The sequence below is a fragment of the Bos grunniens genome, chromosome 3 (genome assembly GCF_055505025.1).
Source record: "Bos grunniens cultivar Pamir isolate PY7600 chromosome 3, Bosgru_T2T1.0, whole genome shotgun sequence".
Lineage (NCBI taxonomy): Eukaryota > Metazoa > Chordata > Mammalia > Artiodactyla > Bovidae > Bos > Bos grunniens.
The window spans coordinates 23,807,757-23,831,438 of record NC_141167.1 but is presented as its reverse complement, the minus strand read 5'-3'; the positions used below and the strand labels follow the sequence as shown (position 1 = coordinate 23,831,438).

General features: G+C 47.6%; 1 protein-coding gene across 7 annotated transcripts in view; it reads left to right on the top strand.

Annotated features, from left to right (window-relative positions):
* LOC147375312 (BEN domain-containing protein 5) overlaps positions 1-23,682 on the top strand; it is a 1,469,512-nt gene that overhangs the window by 1,306,799 nt on the left and 139,031 nt on the right. For all 7 annotated transcript variants that reach the window (XM_086387400.1, XM_086387368.1, XM_086387358.1 and 4 more), the window contains one exon: positions 16,082-16,171. In XM_086387400.1, the coding sequence (XP_086243526.1) occupies positions 16,082-16,171 (90 nt within the window). The remainder of the gene's footprint in view (positions 1-16,081; positions 16,172-23,682) is intronic.

Genomic DNA, 23,682 nt, shown 5'->3' with positions numbered 1-23,682 from the left:
TCTGGATTTGGATGGTTTTAGCCACTTCCTGCTTCCCTCTGGCTCTTTGCTGTGGTATGGATGTGTGAGGTTATGAGTACGGGGAAGCTCTGGATAAGTGAGGCACCGAGCTGGAGGGGAAGGAGCACCAGGTTCTGGAGTCAGTGACCTGGGCTTTATCCAAGCACAGCTTGTGTAAAGACTCTCACCACCTGTGGGGTCTGAGGGTGGGGATTAGAGCCCTGCCCTCTGGGAGCCGCCTGAACAGAAGGAGATTATATGATAACATGCCCCAGTGCCCACACAGATCAGCTGCTCGGCCCTCAGGATCTCCCTTTCTCTCCCCTGTCCTCCCAGGATCCTGGTTTTCCTATCTCCTGGTGTGCATACATTTGAACCCCTCTATGTCTCTAATTGCAAGCATATTAATCCTCCTCCTTCATCCTTTGAAAATGCCTTTCCTCCTTCTCCTCATGCACACGGCTTGCATTTATGTTATAAATCCAATCTGTTTGCTCTAAGCTTTTTGAGTTCCCAGAGAGGCTGCATCGGTATTATCTTAGTACTTCTTGTCCTGTTCCAGGAAGGGACTGTGTCTGTGAGAAGTTATCCACTTGACGTATGCATGTTTTCTTGTCCACTCACCCCAGCGCCCTCTCCTTGATGTTAAGACCAACGTGCCCTAATTAGAGCCATCTCAAGCCAGCTCCTGGGTCCTCCAAACCTCCAGGATCACAGCTTTTTCAACCTGGAGTGGGGCCATGAGACCACCTAGCCCTACCCTCTCTTTCTGCAGATGACATAATAAAGAGACCAAGACCCAGGGAGGAGAGAGCCTGGCCCCAGCTCACAATTGGCCAGTGGTTCTCCATTGTGTTTGTGTGGGAGAGGAATAATTTTCTTGAGCTCCGCCCCCCAAACCCACCTTGGTTGGGGCAGGGGTATGGGGTTGAGGAGTGTTGTGTATTAGTATTTTAAATTTTTTCGCCTCCGATTTAGCCAATTCTATGTACGTATGTATGTATTTTTGGCTGTGCTGGCCTTTGTTGCTGGGCACAGGCTGCTCTCTAGTTGTGATACACGGGCTTGTCTTGTTGCAGAGCGTGGGCTCTAGGGTGCTCTCGAGGGCGTGTGGGCTCAGTAGTTGTGGCACCTGGGCTTAGTTGCTCCAAGGTATGTAGAATCTTCCCAGACCAGGAATCGAACCTATGTTCCCTGCACTGGCCCATGTGCCCCAGGGATAGTCTGAGGCAGAATTTGCATACAGAGTCCAGGTTTATCCTAGAAGCCTTATGCTCAGAGTATATAACCTCCCTCTATGAAAACACCCCCTGAAAATAAGTTCTTATAAATTAAGCTTTTATAATTTATTTTATCCAAGAAAGACTCTTTTCAGCCTGAATCAGAAAGCCATGAAGACAGTAGGGATAGATAATTTCCTTAGCCAGGTTAACAGGGATTTATTCTTTTACCAGCTATAGAAATATCAGTTTGGAGAACGGATACAAATAGGGCTTCATTCGTGCCCACACTGCAACATACAACCCCTTGCCCCTCCCTTTGGCAGACCTGGGTTGCCCGGGCCTTGTTGCTCCACTGGACTGCCCGGCTAATGGGATATTGATAGCCTTCCCAGTCAGACACTACAGCTTCTTTTACAGAGAATTTGGCCAATCCAATTTGCAAGCAGCATGCCCAGGGCTTTAGCAGCCTGCCATGGTCTCTGTTCTGTTCTGCTGAGTGTGTGCCATGCACTCGGTGGTGATGCTGTGGTCCAGAAGTGGAGAAATCATTCAAGAACTGATCATATGTTTCTGACCCAACATGAAAATCCAATTCACTATGAGACCTTGCTTAAGTCACTTTCTCTCTTAGCGCATTGGCTGTAAACTGGGGGAGATTAACTAGACCATAAACTCAGCTCTCATCATCTCTGCTGTGTGACATAAGGCAGCATCCTTAACTTCTCTGATCCTTATGGTGGTGGAAACATCCTCACTAGACCAAAACAGAATTACTACAGGGAGAGCTGGTATTGGGTGTTGCTGATTGCCGTTAGTCCACTTAACGGTGTATGTTTTAAATCCGTTATCGAGGACTGCTGCATGCTAGGCGGCTTCCTTGCAGAGCTCACATCATTTTGACACAGTCCTTTTGTTTGAGCCACATTGATGCAGCTGCTCTGACACAAGTGTTTTGAAATGGGGACGTTTTGACACAGCTGGGAAAACAAACCATTACACCACCAGTTTTTCAGTAAATGTTACCAAACAATATGCTTGTGAGACATTTCAGGCTATCTCCCCTGGTCAAAGCATCCCTGACCTCCCCTCTGGCAGGGGTTTCAGAGAGGGGAGAGGTTGGGCTCAGAGTAGGCTCCTGGTCAAGTTGGCCACAAAGGAGGCAGGGGCAGTGAGGAGCTGGTGGGAGTGAAGGACAAGGAAGGTCAGACATGCTCAGATGTGTGTGGGGTGAGGGGGCGGGGGTCTGCGTCACACAGTACCTGGTAATTTTCAAAAACAATTTCACATTTACATGTAGCCATTTCAAAACTCTTGCATCAAAACAACCATGTCAAAATGCCCTTCTCTGTCTCAGACAAAGGAAATGAATGCCAGAGAGAGATAAACAAGACAGGGCTTCTGCCCCCCAAAAAGCTCAGAGTCACCAGAGGGGAAAGGCAGGCCAAAAAGAGAAGCAAATTACTTTTATATTATACCACCAGGCAATTGCTGTAATAGCGGAAGGGGCGAGGCAGGAACAGAGCAGACAGCACCTGACTCTGGCTAGGGGGTGGGGAGGGGGTGACTGGGAGCTCAAGGAATATTTACGGAATGATCAGGAATAGTAGATGTTAACTGAGGGTTCACCTTGTGACAAGCACTGGTATTTATTTTAGCTCATTTAGTCCTCACAACTATTATTATTCCCATTTTATGGATAAGGAGACTGAGGCTCCCCAGAGTCACGTGAGTGACTCCCAAGACCTCATAGCTTGTGAGTGGCAGAGACAGAGTTGGATAACAGGCACACCTAAGGTCCTGCTCACACCCTTGCGCTCTGTGGCCTCTTTGCGAGGGATGGCAGTCCCTTGGGGAGAAGGGACACAGGTGTTACGATTCATCAGACTGGGGTCCACTGTGTTCTCACCACTTAACCAGGTAGATGACCTTGGAAAATCTGCTGGCCCCAAGCATCTCTTCTGTCTTCTTCCTTTGGCCCTCACCCTCCCCGGGACACATCACTCAATGCCTGTTAGCTGTACTCAATGACCCCATAAACATGCAGTCAGTCATCATGGGCATCCACCTGCGGGTGTGGAACCATGTTATAACCAGGTCCACAAACAGTTACTGAGACAGAGTTTCCTGAGCTGCCATTTTCATGGGAAGAGACCCAAGGGGTAAGGAGCCAGACAAGATGGAGAAACTAGATTGAACCCTTGTGTGAAGAGGTGTGATGAGCTGGTGAGAGAGAGCTGAGGTGAGGGGGGGTGGGCAGCAGACCTGCAGGTCAGGGTAAGTAGCCTGGGTTAGCTTCCAATGCACAAGGGTGGTGGCCACAGAAATATCTCCCTCAGTTCAGTTCAGTCGCTCAGTCGTGCCCGACTCTTTGTGACCCCATGAATCGCAGCACGCCAGGCCTCCCTGTCCATCACCAACTCCCGGAGTTCACTCAGACTCACGTCCATTAAGTCGGTGATGCCATCCAGCCATCTCATCCTCTGTCGTCCCCTTCTCCTGCCCTCAATCCCTCCCAGCATCAGAGTCTTTTCCAATGAGTCAACTCGTTGCATGAGGTGGCCAAAGTTTATTGGAGTTTCAGCTTTAGCATCAGTCCTTCCAATGAACACCTAGGACTGATCTCTTTAGAATGGACTGGTTGGATCTCCTTGCAGTCCAAGGGACTCTCAAGAGTCTTCTCCAACACCACAGTTCAAAAGCATCAATTCTTCAGAGCTCCCTACTGAGTGCCAAAGTGCTCATAAGCTGTAAAGTCCTGGGGACATGTGAACATGAAAGTCACTCAGTCATGTCCAACTCTTTGTGACCCCAGGGACTGTATAGCCCATGGAATTTTCTAGGCCAGAATACTAGAGTGGGTAGCCTTTCCCTTCTCCAGGGGATCTTCCCAACTCAGGGATCAAACCCAGGTCTCCCACATTGCAGGCAGATTCTTTACCAGCTGAGCCACAAGGGAAGCCCAAGAATACTGGAGTAGGTAGCCTATCCCTTCTCCAGCGGATCTTCCCGACCCAGGAATCGAACGGGGGCCTCCTGCATTGTAGGCGGATTCTTTACCAACTGAGCTATCAGGGGGACATGGAAGTTTGTTATAATTATTCTTACTTTCCCCTCGTTACGGACTCTTCTTGCCTTCCGTAGTCTGTGTGACCACATCACAGGTGAGGCGTGAGTTGGTTCTCAGAGCCTCGAACAAGCTAGCTTCCCTGGCTCCTCTGAAGATGTTGGTGTGGAGAGGGAAAAAAAAAAAAAAAATTACACTCTTTAATAGAAATACTTTTCCTTCATTAAATGAAATCTCCAAAGCCCAGTAGCATTTTCGGTGCTTATATGAAGATGCCAGTGGGGATTTGAGATTGAAAGTGGTGTTTTTAGACAAGTCGATGAAGATCTCAATAGGAAAGAAAGAACACTCTTCAAATCTAAATTCCTCCAGCACCAGGCAAGACAGATCTTCGGCTCAGGGCCCGGATCACATTACTCTCAGCCCTACCGGGAAACACTTTTCCTGAAGCATTTCGAGCGCTCATAAATATTGGTTCTCTGTTTGGGGTGATTGTATTAATAGTGTCTTTCCAAGGCTGCAAACCATTTGACTTGAATTTCTGTGTATACCTCAACTCTGATAACTTTGTACAAAAGTAAAAAACTGGAGAATTTGTAGGAGTCGGAGTCAGAAGCACATGCATGCTTGCAGCTGCCCACGTTTACACGCAGAGCAACATCTTTTATCTGGTGTAGCTGGGGAATGAGCTTTTCCCCTTGGAGGTGTCAGGAGAAAGACTGGTCTCAGGGGACAGAAAGACTGGGTTCAAATTCCAGCGTAACTCGTGCTAGGTGGATGGCTCTGGGCAATGCATTTAACTGCAAATTTCTTGTCTGTGATATGAGGAAAACAGCACAGTTCTCCCAGGACCTGGTGAGACCTGGGTCATGAAGTATGGAAAGTGCCTGGCTCACTGGAACCACTCAAAGCCTGTTCCTTCCAACCACCTCTCTGATAACTTATTAGATTCATCAATTTCATGGCAATTATTCACATTATCTGTTGCTACGTAATGACCTTCCCCAACCCCAAATTTAGAGCTTACAATGACAATTATATTGTACTTTGCAGAGAATCCACAAGCCTGATGGCTCCTTTCTGCTCCACGCTGTCTGAGCCTTCAGGAGGGCAAGCCCCACAGCTAATTTTACAGATGGAAAAACAGAGATGGGAGGGGCCAGAGGGAAGGGGTCCTTCTAAAGCTATGTAGCAAGTTAAGGAAAGCTCTTTTCTGAAGACCACCACTGTGCCAGGTCCTGTGAGGGGTAGAAAAAAAAAAGGCAGTAACTGTTGAGTTGGTGAGCTCCCCCACCCCACCCCAGACCGCAGTAAATCCACTGGAGGGGTTAAATTTACATTCTCAACATCTGATTGCTTTCAGTTCAGTTCAGTTCAGTTCAGCCGCTCAGTCGTGTCCGACTCTTTGCGACCCCATGAATCGCAGCATGCCAGGGCTCCCTGTCCATCACCAACTCCCGGAGTTCACTCAGACTCACGTCCATCGAGTCAGTGATGCCATCCAGCCATCTCATCCTCAGTTGTCCCCTTCTCCTCCTGCCCCCAATCCCTCCCAGCATCAGAGTCTTTTCCAATGAGTCAACTCTTCGCATGAGGTGGCCAAAGTACTGGAGTTTCAGCTTTAGCATCATTTCTTCCAAAGAACACCCAGGACTGATCTCCTTCAGAATGGACTGGTTGCTTTGGCCCCTCAGCAACTCCAGACTTGGGAGTATGGTGAGTCAAGCCCTTCCTCGCCTTTTCCCTGGCTTCCTCCTCCACAAGACAGGGATTCTCTGCCCTCAAAGGGCCAAGGGAGGCTCGCCTAGCAGCTAGCAGATGCTCAATAAATGGCATCCATTAAAAGAAGGATCAAAAAAATAAATAAATAAAAGAAGGATCAGTTCTCTGCTCCGCCTCTGAGCATCCCAGCGCCTGCCCCGTCAGCCCGCATCGCTGGGAAAGCAGGAGAGGGCTCTGATTTCAACTAGCAGGTTGGCTGAACTCTCGCCTTTCAGTGTGGAAAAATCCATTACCGAGAAGTCATTTGTCAAAGCCAACTGTTTAGCTGCTTTAATTTACATATTTATCAAGTTTGATTAGAATGTATTGTCTTCGACTTTCATCCTAGCTTTCACCTCTTCTCACCCTCTTTTCCTGGGGAAACTGTTTTTGTTGTCCTTGTTGTGAAAGGGCAACTCGTAATTCAATTTGCATTTGCTAATAAGCCTGAAACTGAACCTGGTGAGAGATTTCTGGAGGCTGGGACAGATGAAAGGTAGAGCACGCGTTAGGAAAAACCTGGGCACTCAGTTCTAGCCTGATGCACTCACACCACCAAAGGGCGAACCAGTGCTCTACAACTAGTCCACGAGTATTTATTGAGTACCTTCTGTGTGCAAGGCCCTGGGAAAACAACTTGTGAAAAAGACAGGCAAAGTCATAACCCTAGTGTTGCTTAGTCTAGTGACTTCAGTTACCACATCTGTAGGATCAAGCAGTTGGACCGAGCAACTTCTAAGTGTCTGCAAGCTACCACTTCTGAACACATTCTACGTGTCAGGTCGTGGGCACAGACCCAGTGCATTATCTCAGTGTTCACAAGCCCCCTGTCAGGCTGATACCATTATCCTCATTTTGCAGGTGAGGAAATGAACCATCTCAAAGGTCAAGGTCACGTGTGGCAGGATTTGCATTTAACCTTTCTTCTGTCTGACTTCACAGTTCAGGTTTATGACTGCAAAGCCAGGCTTGATTTTTCTTCTTCACTAGTCTTTGAGCTCCTGGCTGGCAGGAATAGTGTCTGATTTCTCTCTATGTCCCTAGTGGCCAGCCTAAAGTGTGTCATATGATCAATTAGAAGATATGTATAGAATTGAACTAAGAAAAAGAGTCCTTCATCCTCAGCCTTCTTGTCCTTTGGCCTCAGATGTGCCTTGCGCGCCTTGGCTGCTTCAGTTGAAGGCCGGTGTCTCAGATGCTGTGTGTACCACCCCATCCCCCTGCAGGACCAGTTTCCCCAGTTCCCAGGAGTGCTGGTGCCTGACAGCTCACAGCTGAGTCTCTCCTGGGAAACTACACTCAGCTGTAGGAAGCTGCCTTGCCTGAGGCTCCACCTCAGGCCTGCCGGCAGCCCACATCCAGCAGCTTGTCCATGCAGGACCCAGGGCCAGCCCCACTGCCTCCAAGAACAGCTCTGCAGGGCCCTCCTGGCCCGGAGCTCCCCTTGGGATTGACTAAAGTCACTGTTGAGACTGTCCCAATCCTGTTTAACTCATCTCTCATAAGAGATGCCGGGAGCAATCCGTGTGAAGCTCCTCCTGCACGGTCTCCCTCAGCCTCCCAGCCTGTTTCCCAAGAGACCTGATCTTCATAGGGACTCAGGGTGGGCGGCTCTGATTCTGACTTTCAGGAGGAGCTTGGAGAGTGCTGGGGTCAAAATAGGTCATGAGGACATCCCTGGCAGTCCAGTGGTTAGGACTCCACACTTCCACTACAGGGGACACAGGTTCGGTCCCTAGTCAGTGAACTAAGATCCCACTTACTGAGTGGTACAGCCAAAAAGAGAAAAAGGTAGTGGCAGAGAGAGTCTTTCTACTCCCGGAAGGCTGCCTCCAGGCCCACAGTCCCAGTCGTGCAGGCTTTATAGGGGCCCAGCAGGGCAGCCTTGCTGGGCGGTGCTGCCCCAGGACGGTCAAGGTGACAACCGGTCCTTGCCATCCACGTCTCAGGCCCATCGCCTTTCAGCTTCCTTTACTGCCCTGGCAGGAACCCCCGGGTCCTCTCTAAGCACCAGTCTGTAGGAACATTGCCCGGGTCAGCCCAGCGATATGAGACGTGGCTGCTTGGACGTTGGAGCTCTGTGCCCTGGATTCCAGACCTGGCTCCATTCCACCCCTCTCCAGCTGTGTGACCTGGGGCAAGCGGTTTGTCCTTTCTGGGCCTCTCCCTTCATCTTCACAGTGAGGCCGTTCCACACAGTGATCCATCAGGCTTTGCAGTTCTGCTCGTCTCTGCTGCTGCTGCTAAGTCGCTTCAGTCGTGTCCGACTCTGTGCGACCCCATAGGAGTGTCCAATAAGTTAGAGGCCTCCTTGCTGCATTCTAAAGCCAAAAAGTGGATTTAATGTGGTAGACATCTGAGGTGTCCCAGGGAGGCGGACGCTCCTTTCCCAAAGGCCTGAAATTCAAGCATTAACACTTCATTTCTCGAGTGTTTCTCTGTCAGGAGAAACTCTTCTCAAGGGAAATCTTTATTTTCTTCTCCCACCTCATCACGGGAAGAACATTCAGTCCCTGACCCTGGACATGGATGAGTCTACCTGGTAGATGTAAAGTTTGAGGTCCTGGGAGTTCAGAGCCTCACTGAGGGACTGTGACCCAGAGGGAGGTGGATGAATCAGTGGGAGAACTGAAAATAAACTTTGCCAGCCCCGCTGTTTTCTCGAGGCAGCTCGGAGACTCAGAGGAGCAGAACAGATCTGAGCTGTGGTTCTCAGGCCTACCTGAGCCAGGCAGTGAATGATTCATGACCAGATGAGGGGGCCAGATCGAGCTCTGAATTCAGAGGAGGGTGAGGGCGTTGTAGTCTGGGAGGATGGGAAAGGCTTTTGGAGGAGTTGGGGCAAAGACAGAAAGTCTAAGAAATTGAAGGTTTGCTTGGGAATATAGTGGCAAGGCCAGTCTGAATAAAGAATATTTTATAGGGGTTTATAGAATATCTAATAGGGGAGTTATTTTGCCTTTGAAGAGATGTGGGATGTTCAGTGATGTCTGAAGCTGTTTTTGATTGTCACGGGAGGAGGGTTGCCCGGCATCTGTGAGTAGAAGCTGGAGATTCAGCCTACAGTGCACAGTGCAAGGCTCCACACAGAGTTCCCTGCTGCCATGTCAATTCTCATGGCTTGTGGCTCAGTAAATGGTACCTGCTGTTACAAGCAGAGCCCTGGGGCAGGGGCAGAACATCTCTCACTTAAGCTTTATCTTGTGAGCTAGGGAATATTATTCTTACTTTACAGAGAAGAGAACTGAGGCTCAGAATGTGTAAGGAATTCACTCATGGCCTGACATCTAGTCATCTACAGGGCCTGGATCTGAGTCCCAATCTGTACACCCAGGAAGCCAGCAGGCTTTCCATTGGACCCCCTCAGGGGATAGAAGAAACACTGGGACCAATGTCCAGCTCAGTCTCCCCTGTCCAGCTCTCCCGCTCCTGCTGGATTTACCCTCAGTCACTTGGGCTGAGCCAACCCTGGGTGTTTTTGCTTTCGACAAGTCTCATCTCTACCCAGATGCATTCACTGGTTCTCCAATGCCTCCAGGAAAGCTCTATTGATGTCTCCTAAACCTGCATGTTCCCATAAAATTATATACAAGAAATCCTGCACCTGGAGCATGTTCTTATATAATTCCTAGCTGCCTGTTCCCTGTTTATCGTCAGTATCAGCAACAAAACAAAGCCCTCACATTACCTTCAACATGACATATTGTGTAGGGAAAACTACAGAACTGTTGAGCTGATGGAATCAGATACAACACAATAGTAACACCAGAATGACCTAGGACCAGTCCTGGATGAGTATTAGTTTCATCTTTCCCTCCTCAGAGGAGACATAGCAGAGCAGAGTCTGGAAGGCCGAGTAGGAGTAAGCCTGGCAGACGAGCTGGGGGCTGGCATTCTAGGCAGAGACAAGCACGCGCCCAGGTGTGGAGGTGTGGGGAGAAAATTCATGCTTAGGGAGCTGCCGAGAGTCAGCTGAGGCTGGGGCCTGGGGAAGGGGCTGGAGAGGCGAGCGGCCGTCTACTACCAGAGACCGAGGATGCCAGACAAAGGAGCCTGGGCTTGCCCAGAGGACAGCAGAGTGCTGCCCACGAGTTGTAAGCAGAGGGAGTGGTGTGCTCCTGTTTGGTTCTGGAAAGACCACTTTGGTGGCTGGGCGGAGGATGGGCTGGTGAGGATGGTGCCAGCCCAGGGGACAAGACTGTTCTAGTCCAGAGTGTGCTGTGGTTGCTGCCAGGGTTTCCTTTTCTCCAGCTCATTTATAGTGTGGACCTGTTTTAGTCCCAGAGTATGAGAGACAAGATGGCAACTGGGCTGGTTTGGAAATCAATGGGAGGGTACTTTCTTGACTTCATGATGCCTTCAGGGATCTTAAATTCAAGAAAATGAAAAGGCTTATCTGTTAAAAAAAAAAAAAAATCCATCTCCTGTTAACATTCTGCACTCCCCTCCCAGGTCCCCACCTGTTTCTTTCTTCACAGAACACCTTACTGCTCCTGACAAGTTATTGTCAGAGTTATGGCAGGAGAGACAGGGAACAAAACCAACAATGTGAACTTCTGGGAGATTTTTGTCCTCAGAGGGCCCAGCTGGTGCTCTCTGGGACTTCTTGGCATCTTGGTTGGTACCTCTACCAATCACAGATTCACTCCTTGGTAATTGATGAGATGGATGGAGATTCTCCCTCCATCCTGACACCAAGGTTGTGGCTCTTGTCCTCACTCGTGCATCAATAGAAGAGATGCAAAGTTTCTTAAGTTCTACAATCAACTAGGGGAAGTGTAGTTATCTCCAGGGGAATTAGTTATCTATTGCTGCCTAACTCATTACTCTAGAATTCAACATTTTAAAACAATAGTTATTATCTCTTTGTTTCTGTGGGTCAGGAATGCAAGAGCATCTCAACCAGCTGATTCTGACCCAGTGTCTCTCATGAGGGACAGTGGCGCAGATTGTAAAGAATCTGCCTGCAATGCAGGAAACCCAGGATTGATCTCTGGGTCCGGATGATCCCCTGGAGAAGGGAATGGCTACCCACTCCAGTATTCTTGTCTGGATAGCAAGCTGTTGGCCATGGCTGGAGTCATCTGGGGCGGGACGCTCCTCACCAGGAGGACCTCTCCACAGGCTGTATGAGTGTCATGTTACGGCAACCAGAGCAAGTAATGAGAGAGAGAGAAAGTACATCCAAGATGGAGGCCACTGACTTGTAGCCTAGTTTCAAAAGCCAGGCACCATCACCTCTATAGTGGTCTATCTGTTAGAGCAACTGTCTAAGATCAGCCCACTCTGAAGGGAAAGGACGTCACCCCTTGAAAAAAAGAAATTAGCAAATAATTTGTGGCTGTATTTTTTAAAACCGCCACTAGAATTATAATCTCCAAGAGGTAGCATGACACAGTGGTTAAGTGCATAAATTTAAGATTAATAAAGACCTGGGTTTATCCTGGCCCCCACATTTGCTCCTTAGGCAGGTTTTTGACAAGTTGCCTAATCTTGCTAGATCTCAATTTCCTGTAAAATAGGGGTAAGAATAGTAGATGTTTCATTGGATAGGCATGGAAATTAAAAAAGATCATGCATGTGAAGTGCCTGGCAGCGAGTAAGCACTGAACATAACACTACTTAATTGCCGCTGTAGCTGGATAACATTATTATCCTCCTTCACAAGAGGCAGAGGGGGTAAGAAGACAAGTGGGATCAGACTGCCTGGCTGGGGACTCTGGCTCTGCTGGCCATTAGCTCTGGGCAAGTCACTTATTGTCTCTTGGCCTTGGTTTTCTGTAAAATGAAGATAATAATAGCTAGTGCCTGGCCACCTAACAGGTGCTCAGTAAACATTTTCTGAATAAGGAAATGGTGGCTGATAGAGGGATACAACTCCTCTATCAAAGGGGCGTTCGCCTGTGCATGTGTTTGTGTGTGTGTTGGGATGCTACACAAAATACATTTGACTGCGAACACAGTCTGTTAACTGGGGAGCCGAGTATGGCTGTCCCAGTTCCACTTGAGAGTGCCCTGTACCCCTGAGTGTGCCCCCCTCCGAAGCCTCTGGCTCTATTTTCCCTTGTGTGTTGTTCCTGGGCTCACTGCTCAGCTTCTTCACAACCTTGGCTTTGTTCAAGCATACTTCCTTCATCATCCCTGCTGCCTCCACCAAGAATATATTTAATTGGCTTTGCACAAGACTAGGGATTTGGTGACAGGAGGGGAGGTGGGAGGTGGGTAGACCCATGTCACACAACCTCAGAACTGCTACATTACCTTAAATTGATTTTGCAAATGAAAGCTAAAAGCTAAGCAAAGGCGACCCATCCATTTTGCCTAAAGATGATTATAATGCTCTTTTACGGCCTCCTAAATGACAAAGCAATTTGTTACCTGCCTACATCAACATTTGCTTATATTAGCACCCGGGATGCTTGATTTTTATTAGCCCCACGTTATCATTTTATGAAGACACAGGGGCTCAGTAAAATTAGTGTGCAAATAGAATGCCCATTTTGCATTTCCCTGTGGTCAGCAGAAATGCTGAATGCAATTGAGTTGATACCAGGTCAGGGGAGACATCCATAAAGGTAGCCTTCACTGCAGCCTCGGTAATGCCATCTATCATTTCTGTGCTGCTGGGAGAGACGGGGTCCGTGTGAGACGGTGTTTTTGAAAAGGGCTTGGTGGTGTTTTTGTCTTTTGTATTTTAAGTGAAAAAGCAACATACATACTAAGACATAGCTCAACTCCCACCAGCAATAAGGAATGAAAGCAAACTCTCTCGTGTGCACTGTAGATGGAAACGCAGTGGCTGTAGGATCTAATACTGCTGTCGGGGGATTCAGGAGGAGACAAATGGGGCAGTGAAAGGGCACTAGCCCGGCACTCTGCCACTGCTCCTGTGTGACCTTGGATGTGTCCCCTCCTTCTGTGAGCCTCAGTCTCCTCACTTGTGAAATGTGGTTGATACTGTCCTCCTCACAGAGGCATTATGAAGACTAAGTAAGATAATGTGTCCACATTTCTTTATAAACCATGATCTATATGAGTATATTTTATTTATTAATGCAATAGCCAGTTCCTGAGCACCTACTCTACACAGGGTCCTGGGAAAGACATTAAATATACACCATGAAAGTCACAGTTTCTCTCTTGAGGAGCTTATATTCAGTCCAAGAAGTGCTCAGGTATTGAACTCCTTTTTTAAACCATAAACTTCTTAAAAGCAGGTGAGCTTTCTCTCTCTCGCTTTGCTCATAAAAATGCTTAGCATAGAGCCGAGAACAGAGTGAGTTCTCAAGAGTGTATTTTGGCTTCGTCATATGTCTTGTTGTATTTTGGGACCTAGTATTAGGGAAGCAGAAGGCAATTATCCGAGAAGGCAATGGCAGCCCACTCCAGTACTCTTGCCTGGAAAAATCCCATTGAAGGAGGAGCCTGGTAGGCTGCAGTCCATGGGGTCGCTAGGAGTCAGACACGACTGAACGACTTCACTTTCACGTTTCACTTTCATGCACTGGAGAAGGAAATGGCAACCCACTCCAGTATTCTTGCCTGGAGAATCCAGGGACGGGCTGCCCTCTATGGTGTCACACAGAGTCAGACACGACTGAAGTGACTTAGCAGCAGTTAGCAACAGCATTAGGGAAGCAGAGACCTCAATTCTGGTCATCCAATAGACCAAGCAAGTCCTAAGCCTTCAGATCCAGGCTTAATAGGGTTAGTCTTGTTTTTGTTTTTTAAGTTTTAGTCTCTGACTTGGTACATCAACTGTTGGGATCATGAACCACATTCATAATAACCTGCCTCTAACATTGCAGAAGAAGAAAGCCTGTTGGTGATCTCTACGTCCCCTCTCCCTCCAGATTATCCTCTAACCTAGATGGGATCTTTTAATCCAACTCCATTCAGTGTTCATTTCTCTATTTCCTTTGGTTCGTTGTTCTGTGTCAATCAGCCCTTCTTCTGCCTGTGTCTAAGTACCCTCTTCCTGAGCCTCCTTTCTGGGAATGTCACTCTTGGCTACTGCCTTTGTCTAATAATATCATTGTGTTTGCCAGGTGGCATTAGTGGTAAAGAACCCTTCTGCCAATGCAGGAGACATAAGAGACTTGGGTTTGATCCCTGGGTCATGAAGATCCCCTGGAGGAGGGCATGGCAACCCACTCCCGTATTCTTGCTTAGAGAATCCCATGGACAAAAGAGCCTGGCAGGCTACAGTCCATAAGGGTTGCAAAGAGTCAGACGCGACTGAAGCAACTGAACACACACGTGCAATAGCTAAATGTTATTACACAGTTGAAACTTCTGTAGGGTCAGCAAGAGCTTGGACTCTGATTTTGGCCCATAATTTTCTAAATACTTCTTTATATCTCTAGTAATTTTTATTGCTGGATATTGTGAATTATGCATTGTTGAATATCTATATTTAGTTATCTTCCTTTAAAGAGAGTTGGACTTTATATAGCAGACGGTCAAACCATTTTGTTCAGTTCGATCCTTTTGAGATTTACTTTAAAATTTTGTTGAGTGAGTCTAGAGTGGTTTAGCCACACCACTAAGGTGTGGCCCCTTCTGGGTTCTGAATGTCCTGAATGATTAATGCAGACTTTTACTTTGAAGGTGGGGTTTCAGATGGCTCCCACCCTTCTGTGAACCCTGAGAATGTGCAGTTCACCACTCCCTGACCATTTTTTCATGATATCGTTGCCATGGAGATTCACCTCATTTATGTACATCTTGGGACCCAGCAAAGACTCATGAGGAGCTCTTTATGGATTTCTGGAATTTTTGTCTACAGATCTCCCTTTCCTCTGAAATGTACAGTTTTCCCACAACTACTACCTGTTTCAGACTCCCTGACTTCCTGAGTGAGATGCCCCTGCTCTGTCAGGACATGACTGTCTGCCCTTTGGCCTGGGGTGGGCCTCCAGGCAAACAGCTGGGACAGCCATAGGTGCACCTCACTGGTTTCCCTTTCCTCGGGAATAAGTCTTGCACTGACTCTTGTTCAATGTCTGAAAACAGTTGTTTTGTGTATCTTGTACAAACTTCTAGTTGTTTAAGATGAAAGAGAAATCTGGGCCCTCTTACTTCATTAAAGCCAAACAGAATTGGATTCTAATCTCAGATCTACTCTATGTAGCTGTGTAGGTAGAACTTGAACAAATTATATAAGCTGTCTGAGCCTCAGTTTCTGCCCCAATAAAAGGAATATTGATTGCCATGTTTCTGTAAGGATAATAAATAATGTATACAACCTGCCTGACACCAGTTGCTAACTAAATGGCAGCTGTTATTACTAATGTAAATAGCTACCTTCTTTACTCCATCATTTACTGAATTTTTACTGTGTACTCAGCAATATGTTGGAGAAGGCAATGGCACCCCACTCCAGCACTCTTGCCTGGAAAATCCCATGGACGGAGGAGCCTGGTGGGCTGCAGTCCATGGGGTCGCTAAGAGTCAGACACGACTGAGCGACTACCCTTTCACTTTTCACTTTCATGCATTGGAGAAGGAAATGGCAACCCACTCCAGTGTTCTTGCCTGGAGAATCCCAGGGACGGGGGAGCCTGGTGGGCTGCTGTCTATGGGGTCACACAGAGTCGGACACGACTGAAGTGACTTAGCAGCAGCAGCAGCAGCAATATGTAAGCCTGTTTAATTATGACAACAACCCTATAAAGAAAGTCTTATTATCCGCATTTATGGAGCAGCACACTGAATCTCAGGATACATAACTTCCCTAGTTTCACAATCAGTGCATCTGGGATTTGATTTTGCTCATATGACTTCTTTAGATGATTGTACTACTAATATGGTCAACTGCACAAAAGAACAGGAATGTGGTTTTTAATACTGGGTAACAAGGGACATAATACAATAATTCATCAGCAATGGCTAGGCCCTTAGAGGTTGAGCAAACCCAGTGATTTAAGAGAGAAATGGAGAGAACCGTTTTCCTCCACCTTTGCCCCACGTAACAACTCCCCTCTGAAATTTCCCCTCCTCCTTAGCAACCTTCTTCCACTTTATCTTCCAGACAACCTTCGGGAGGGGGCAGAGCAGAAGGTGGTATTCATCACAGGACGAGTCCACCCAGGGGAAACACCCTCTTCATTCGTGTGTCAAGGTGAGTTGCAAGACCTCATGAGAGTACTGTGCCTAACCCCCATGTCCAACTGGGGCACTGATGGCCTCTGGGACCATGTGGCCACATGCAGAGTCCTTATCTTGGGTGACAATTTACTTCACTTCTCAAGAGGCTACACCTGATCCCCATTAGTAGTTGTCCCACTAAATGTTTATGGACTACATGTACGCATGGAAGAATGGGTGAATGAACAGACAGATGGGTGGATGTGCAAATGAATAGGAAGGGCTCAAAATAGTTCTTCTGTATTTGCGGCACTGAGAATGAGTCATAGAGTTGTCTGCACTTTCTAGCTTGGTTTCACTAGTCTCCTGCTGCTGCTGCTAAGTCGATTCAGTCATGTCCGACTCTGTGGGACCCCATAGACGGCAACCCACCAGGCTCCCCCGTCCCTGGGATTCTCCAGGCAAGAATACTGGAGTGGGTTGCCATTTCCTTCTCCAATGCAGGAAAGTGAAAAGTGAAAGTGAAGCCGCTCAGTCTCATGTCTGACCCTTAGCAACCCCATGGACTGCAGCCTACCAGGCTCCTCCGTCCATGGGATTTTCCAGGCAAAAGTACTGGAGTGGGGTGCCATAGCCATCTCTGTCACTAGTCTCCAGTAGTTTACAAAAATAAAAAATCTGGCCTCCTCCCACCCACTATCACCACCAGAAAGAAAAAAGAAAAGAAAACAAAATCTGGTCCCAGGTCAATGTGTATATTGACAAAAGTGTGGTAGACTGGGGAAATAAGAATTGAAAATTATCTACTTACTTGTTCATTCAATCAGTCACTTAACGACTTTTGAAATACTTATCATGAACAGGAATGTATACTTCATATCAGACAACCAGAGGTAATTTCTCTTCTCAAATATATCTTTTTAAGATTGAACTTTGATTATGTAGTAGTTAACATATAAAATATATGTTTAGCCAGCAGTATATATACATGCATGTATGTATATATATATATGTGTGTGTGTGTGTGTGTATCAATTAGTAGCAATATAAATATGAACAACCTCAGATATGTAAATGATACCACTCTAATGGCAACAAGTAAAGAAGAACTAAAGAGCCTCTTGATAAGGGTGAAAGAGGAGAGTGAATAAGCCGGTTTAAAACTCAACATTCAAAAAAATAAAATCATGGCATCAGGTCGCATCATTTCATGGCAAATAGATAGGGAAAAAAATAGAAACGGTGACAGATTTTATTTTCTTGGACTCCAAAATCACTGCAGATGGTGACTGCAGTCACAAAATTAAAAGACACTTGTTCCTTGGAAGAAAAGCTATGAGAAACCTAGATAGCATATTAAAAAGCAGAGACATCAGTTTGCCAACAAAGGTCCATATAGTCAAAGGTATGGTATTTCCAGTAGTCATGTATGGATGTGAGAGTTGGACCATAAAGAAAGCTGAGTGCCAAAGAATTGATGCTTTTGAACTGTGGTGTTGGAGAAGACTTTAGAGAGTCCCTTGGACTGCAAGGAGATCAAACCCATCAATCCTAAAGGAAACCAACCCTGAATATTCATCAGAGGGACTGAAGCTGAAACTGAAGCTCCAATATTTTGGCCACCTGATACGAAAAGTCATGGGAAAAGACCCTGATGCTGGGAAAAATTGACGGCAGGAGAAGTGGGCAACAGAGGATAAGATGGTTGGATGGCATCACCAACTCAATGGGCATGAATCTGAGCAAACTCGAGGAGATGATGAAGGCCAGGGAAGCTTGGCCAAGCACTGTTCTAAGCACTTTACACATTTTATGTTATTTTGTTGATTTAACCTAATATTTTGGATTTATTTGATTATATTAAGTTTTCTATGTCAGAGAAACTAATATTAGCTGTATTTTTACATATGAAAAAAACAGAATTTTGGGGAAGTTAGGTAATTTATCTCATTTTTGTCTCAAAATGCCCATGAGGTCAAAAGGATATGATAAAACCAATGGAGGTGAGACAGCATGCTGCTCTGGAAATAATGGCTATTTGCCATCCGACAGTCTTGGGGTCAAATACTGGCTCTGCCACTTCCTAGCAGTTCAGTTTCCTCAAGTGTAAATAATAATCATAATCATAATGGATTGGCCCAAAAGTTCATTTGGGTTTTTCATTATATCTCATGGAAAAAGTCAAATGAACATTTTGGGCAGCCCAATATACCAATACCTATCTGCAATGGCTGTTATGAAGCTGGCATGAGATAAATGTAAACAGACACCCAGTCCTGTGCCTGGCATGCAGCAGACCCTCAACAGATGTCACCCGTTCCTCATGGGGATATGAGAAGAGGAGGCAGGTAATCTGCCTGGTAAACTGTAAGGCACTCTGCAAACACATAGGGTCTTCTTTTCCCAGCTCAAGTTCTTACAGGGTTGTGGTCAGGCACCGCTGCCTCCCTCTTTGTTTCAGACAAGAAGCCTGCGCTTCAGAGGGAGGGAGTGATCACCCAAAGATAAGAAGCTCAGAGGCTTGGCTAGGGGTTCTGGATCCCCCAGTCAGCCACCTTAGCTGCCTCCTTAGCATCTCACTTCCAGCTTCCTTCTTCCCCTGTCCTTGCAATAACCTCTCCCAGGGCCATCCGGATTGTACCACCTCCTTTACTGGCAGCCATCTGTCCGTTACTAATCTTGGCAGCAGCCCCATTCCCCCAGCTGATCAGATGCAACTGTTTTGTCCTTGTTTGTGAAAAGACAGTAGCCTTATTATTGATACTTTATCCCTGGCAGCCCAAGCTCCCATACCTGCCCCCTCTGTGGGCAGCAGACAGAGGGCAGGGTCACCATCCCTTTCACAGATGAGGCCTGAAGCACAGAGAAGTCTGTAGTTCTCAGGTGCTCTCCCCCTTGACCCTGCCTTCCCCCAAGAGGAGTCTGAGTGGTGCTGAGTTTATCAATGGCCTCAAGCTGTATTGCAGCTTTTCAACCAGCTCTTTAGTCTTTGGCAGAGATTTTGAATGCCTTCAACTACCTTCTCAAGGTCACCTCCAAACTCCTCAGCGTGACATTGACAATTCTCCATGACCTGGCTCTTGCCACATCTCACTATATGCCAGTCCCACCCACAACCTAATCCCTGGAAGAACTCTCTTCTTCCCACCACTGGGCTTCTGCATCTGCTGCTGCTCTGCCTAGGAAGTCTTGTGCCTACTCCTTGCCACCTGGCAAACACCCCCTCCTCTCCCAAGGTTCATTTCAAGTACCTTCTCTGGGTCAAAGGATGTTCAAACTGCTGCACAATTGCACTCATCTCACATGCTAGCTGCTCAAAATCCTCCAAGTCAGCCTTAAACAGTACATGAACCAAGAATTTCCAGATGTTCAAACTGGATTTAGAAAAGGCAAAGAAACCTGAGATCAAATTGCCAGCATCCGTTGGATCATAGAAAAAGCAAGAGAATTCCTGAAAAACATCTACTTCTGCTTTATTCACTACACCAAAGCCTTTAACTGTGTGGGATAATAACAAACTGTGGAAAATTCTTCAAGAGATGGGAATACCAGACCACCTTATCTGCCTCCTGAGAAATCTGTATGCAGGTCAAGAAGCAATAGTTAGAACCAGACATGGAATAACACACCGGTTCCAAATTGGGCAAGGAGTATGTCAAGGCTGTATATTGTCACCCTGATTATTTAACTTCTATGCAGAGAACATCATGCAAAATGCTGGGCTGGATGAAGCATAAGCTGGAATCCATATTGCTGGGAGAAACATGAATAACCTTAGGTATGTAGATGTCACCACCTTTATGGCAGAAAGCAAAGAGGAACTAAAGAACCGTTTGATGAAAGTGAAGGAGAGTGAAAAAGCTGCCTTAAAGCTCAACATTCAAAACCCGAAGATCATAGCATCCAATCCCATCACTTCATGGTAAATAGATGGGGGAAAAGTGGAAACAGTGACAGATTTTATTTTCTTGGACTCCAAAATCACTGCAGCCATGAAATTACAAGACACTTGCTCCTTGGAAGAAAAGCTATAACCAATCTAGATAGCATATTGAAAAGCAGAGACATTACTTTGCCAACAAAGGTCCATCTAGTCAAAGCTATGGTTTTTCCAGTAGTCGTGTATGGATGTGAGAGTTGGACCATAAAGAAAGTTGAGTTCCAAAGAATTGATGCTTTTGAACTGTGGTGTTGGAGAAAAGACAACATGTGGTGTTGTCTCCTTTGGACAGCAAGGAGATCCAACCAGTCCATCCTAAAGGAAATCAGTCCTGAATATTCATTGGAAAGACTGATGCTGAAGCTGAAACTCCAGTACTTTGACTGTGTTCTGATGCAAAGAACTGACTCACTAGAAAAGACCCTGATGCTGGAAAGATTTAAGGCAGGAGAAGGGGAAGACAAAGGATGAGATGGTTAGATGGCATCACCGACTCAATGGACATGAGTTTGAACAAGCTCTGGGAGATGGTGAAGGACAGGGAATCCTGGCATGCTGAAGCCCATGGGGTCGCAAAGAGTCAGACACGACAGAGCGACCAAACTGAACTGGGGCCCCTGGCCCCGACCCTTCAGCCCCCTGCCTTGGCTCTGCATTGTGGGTTGCTCAGTGGTCATCTTTTTTGCCCCAATTTGTTACATGTTTGTTTTGCATTTTTTTGTTCTCCCTCTAAACCTGAGCTTTTTGAGGCCCAGGGCTGGATCTTAGTTTGCCATTTTCTGCATTTGTGAAATGGGTATTGTCTTATTCACCTCATGGGACTATTTGAGGAGCAAACTCTGTCTTGGCTTAGGATACTAAATCTGAGTTCAGAAAGAGGAACCTCCAGTTCACACAGTCAGTCAAGTGCAGGAAGAGCTTTGAAGTTGGGTCTCCCAAGCCTTTACCCTCTCAGGGGTGGGAAGCACTAGAAGGCCAAGCTTCTCACCTGGAAGAACTCAGTGCTCAGGCTGCCCCACAGGATCCAATATGCATGTGCAGGTGAGGCTGCACAGGCTCGGGGGCTGAGGTGGCACGCCCAGGACCACACAGCTAATCCATGGTGGATGTGGCCCTGGGGCCTGTCTCCCAAGTCCTGGTCTTCCTCTGTCCCCATCTCTGTAACTTTCCCTTGAGATACACAGTTCATCCTTCCTGAGACAGCTGAACACAGGCAGCGTTTCGCCAGTGAGGAACAGAGGCAGGGTCTTTCCCGAAGGTCTCCCAGCCCCCTGGGGACACCCTAGACTACAGCCGCGTGGGGCGCAGCTCAGGCTCTCTTCCCCAGACCCAGGTCTCAGCTGGACCCCTCCCCAGCCTCCCTTGTTCTGGGGAGGGTGATAGAATCTAAGGCCTGAAAGGATGAGAACCTTTGGTTCTGTTAACTCTTTTTCCCTATTAACTGGCTCCGTGACCTTGAGCAGAGGACAGACATGTGAGGCCTGGTCATCCCCATCTGGCTGGGACCTCGGTTCTCGCAACCGAGCTGCTGCTGCACCTGCTGCTGGGAGCAGAGTGAAGTCCTGTTGTGGCAGAGCTCAACGTGGGTGGCATTTAGGGGGGCAGGGCTGTGACTTTCTCAAGGCTCTGCTTGGTGGGGGGATGGCTGCTTCCCCAAACCCCCACTCTTGGCCTCCAAGCAGCTGAACTGTCCTTCCTCTGAAGCTCCAATGTGAGAGGTCAAGGCCACCCCTGCATGGTCCTGTAGCAGCGTGTGTGTGAGCTGGATCTCTGGAGCCTCGCTGCCTGGAACTAAACTTCGGCCCTCCCACTCCGTGTACGGTGACCTTGGGGATGTTCCACAACCTCTCTGGGTCTCAGTCCCTTTTTCCCTAAAGGGAAATAATAATAGGAATTCTGCCTCAGAGGGTTGTTGTGGAGATGAAATGAGTTAGTGTCCATAAAACATGTAAGATGGTGCTTGGTGTGCAGTCAGCACTGAGTAAGTACTATTTATAGAGAGGGAGGCAGCATTGATGGGGCATCTTCCAGGTGCCCAGAGTGCTTCCTCTAATCCTCACTGGGAACCCAAACCCAGGTGCGTGACTCCTGTACCCCATGTGCTGCCTTCCTTCCTCGGCTCCTTCCCCAAAAGAGCTATTAGCTCACCCCTTCCATTTACCTGCTGGGAGACCCGGCTGCAAGTTAGAAGTTTGGCCCAGACTTGACCTCAGGTCCAGGGAGTGTTCTTGCCCTGAAGCTTCCTGGAGTTGGTGGGACATCGCTCACTGAAAAGTCCCATCTGCAGAGCACTTGTCCACTCCAGGCCCTTTGTAAATGAATCCTTAAGCCCACCTGTGTGAAAGGCTGCCATGGAGAGGTACACCTACGTCTGGAGGTGGCTGGGCAGTGGGCAGAGCTGAGGTTTCAGACTTGAGCCACCGGGACACCTGAGTCAGAGTCCCATCACTCTCATCCCCTCACTGGGACCCCCATCAAGTCCTTAACTCTCAGAGCCTGTTTCTCTGCCTATAAAATAGCAGCAACCTGGTCCTCCAGGGCCTGCTGTGAGGATTTATGGAGCCCCCCTCCAGCTGCCAAGGGGCCCACCAGGCCCTCCCTTGGAAGCTCACTCCTCAGGGGTGTCCTGTGGGCCAGGCAAAGGATGGTGAGAACACACATGTGTGTGCACACACACTCACAACCACCAGGACACCAAGACACACACTCATACAATACACACACACACACACACACACTCTCTCTCACACACACACACACTCTCTCTCTCACACACACACAACCACCAGGACACCAGGACCAAGCACAAGCTAAGACTGCCCACAGTGAAGTGGTGACCTTTGCCCCTTCCTCCCTCCTCTCCTCATCATTTTCCTCCCTCCTCTATCCCGCACCTCTTCTTCATCTCTTCCTCCCCGCTCTCTCCCATACAGCCTCATATATGCAGGAAACTAGATCCAGGAAGGGGTTGTCATGGGGCCTTTTACTTTCCCAAGCTTGTCTTTTCATCTGTGAAATGGGCAGAGTTGGAGAAGGGAGGGTTAGAACTTAGACTCTGTGAACATCAGGCTCTTCGGGGCCAGCCTTCCTGGGATTCCATAATCTGGGTCCTTGCGCTCAGCTACGGGCAGTCAGGGTAGAGCCTAGAGGACTCCTGTCACATGACCCACACTCAGCCCAGCAGAGACACCCCTCCACCGGACCCCAAATGTCCTGCTTCAAGCCTGGGCTCTTCCCACTGTGTAACCTTCCTCTTAGCAGAGAGAGCAGCAATACCTTACACAGAACTCTCTAGAGAAAAATCATGCAGGCATATATCCAAATAATTTGCAAATCCCATGCAAATAGACTCCTGGCTCGTCCCATGTTGGTTTCATGGCAATGGTACCACTTTGAAACCAGTAGAACTGGACTGAATCCCAGTCAGGCCCCTGGGAGACACTCAGCAAATAATGTCACCATCCCGACTTGGTTTCCCTGTCTGAAAAGTGGAATCAATCCAGCTACTGAACATAGTAGTAGTACCTGTCACTGGACCATCTCTCTTTGTGACTGCACCACACAGCTTGTGGGATCTTAATTCCCTGACCAGGGGTTCAGCTCGT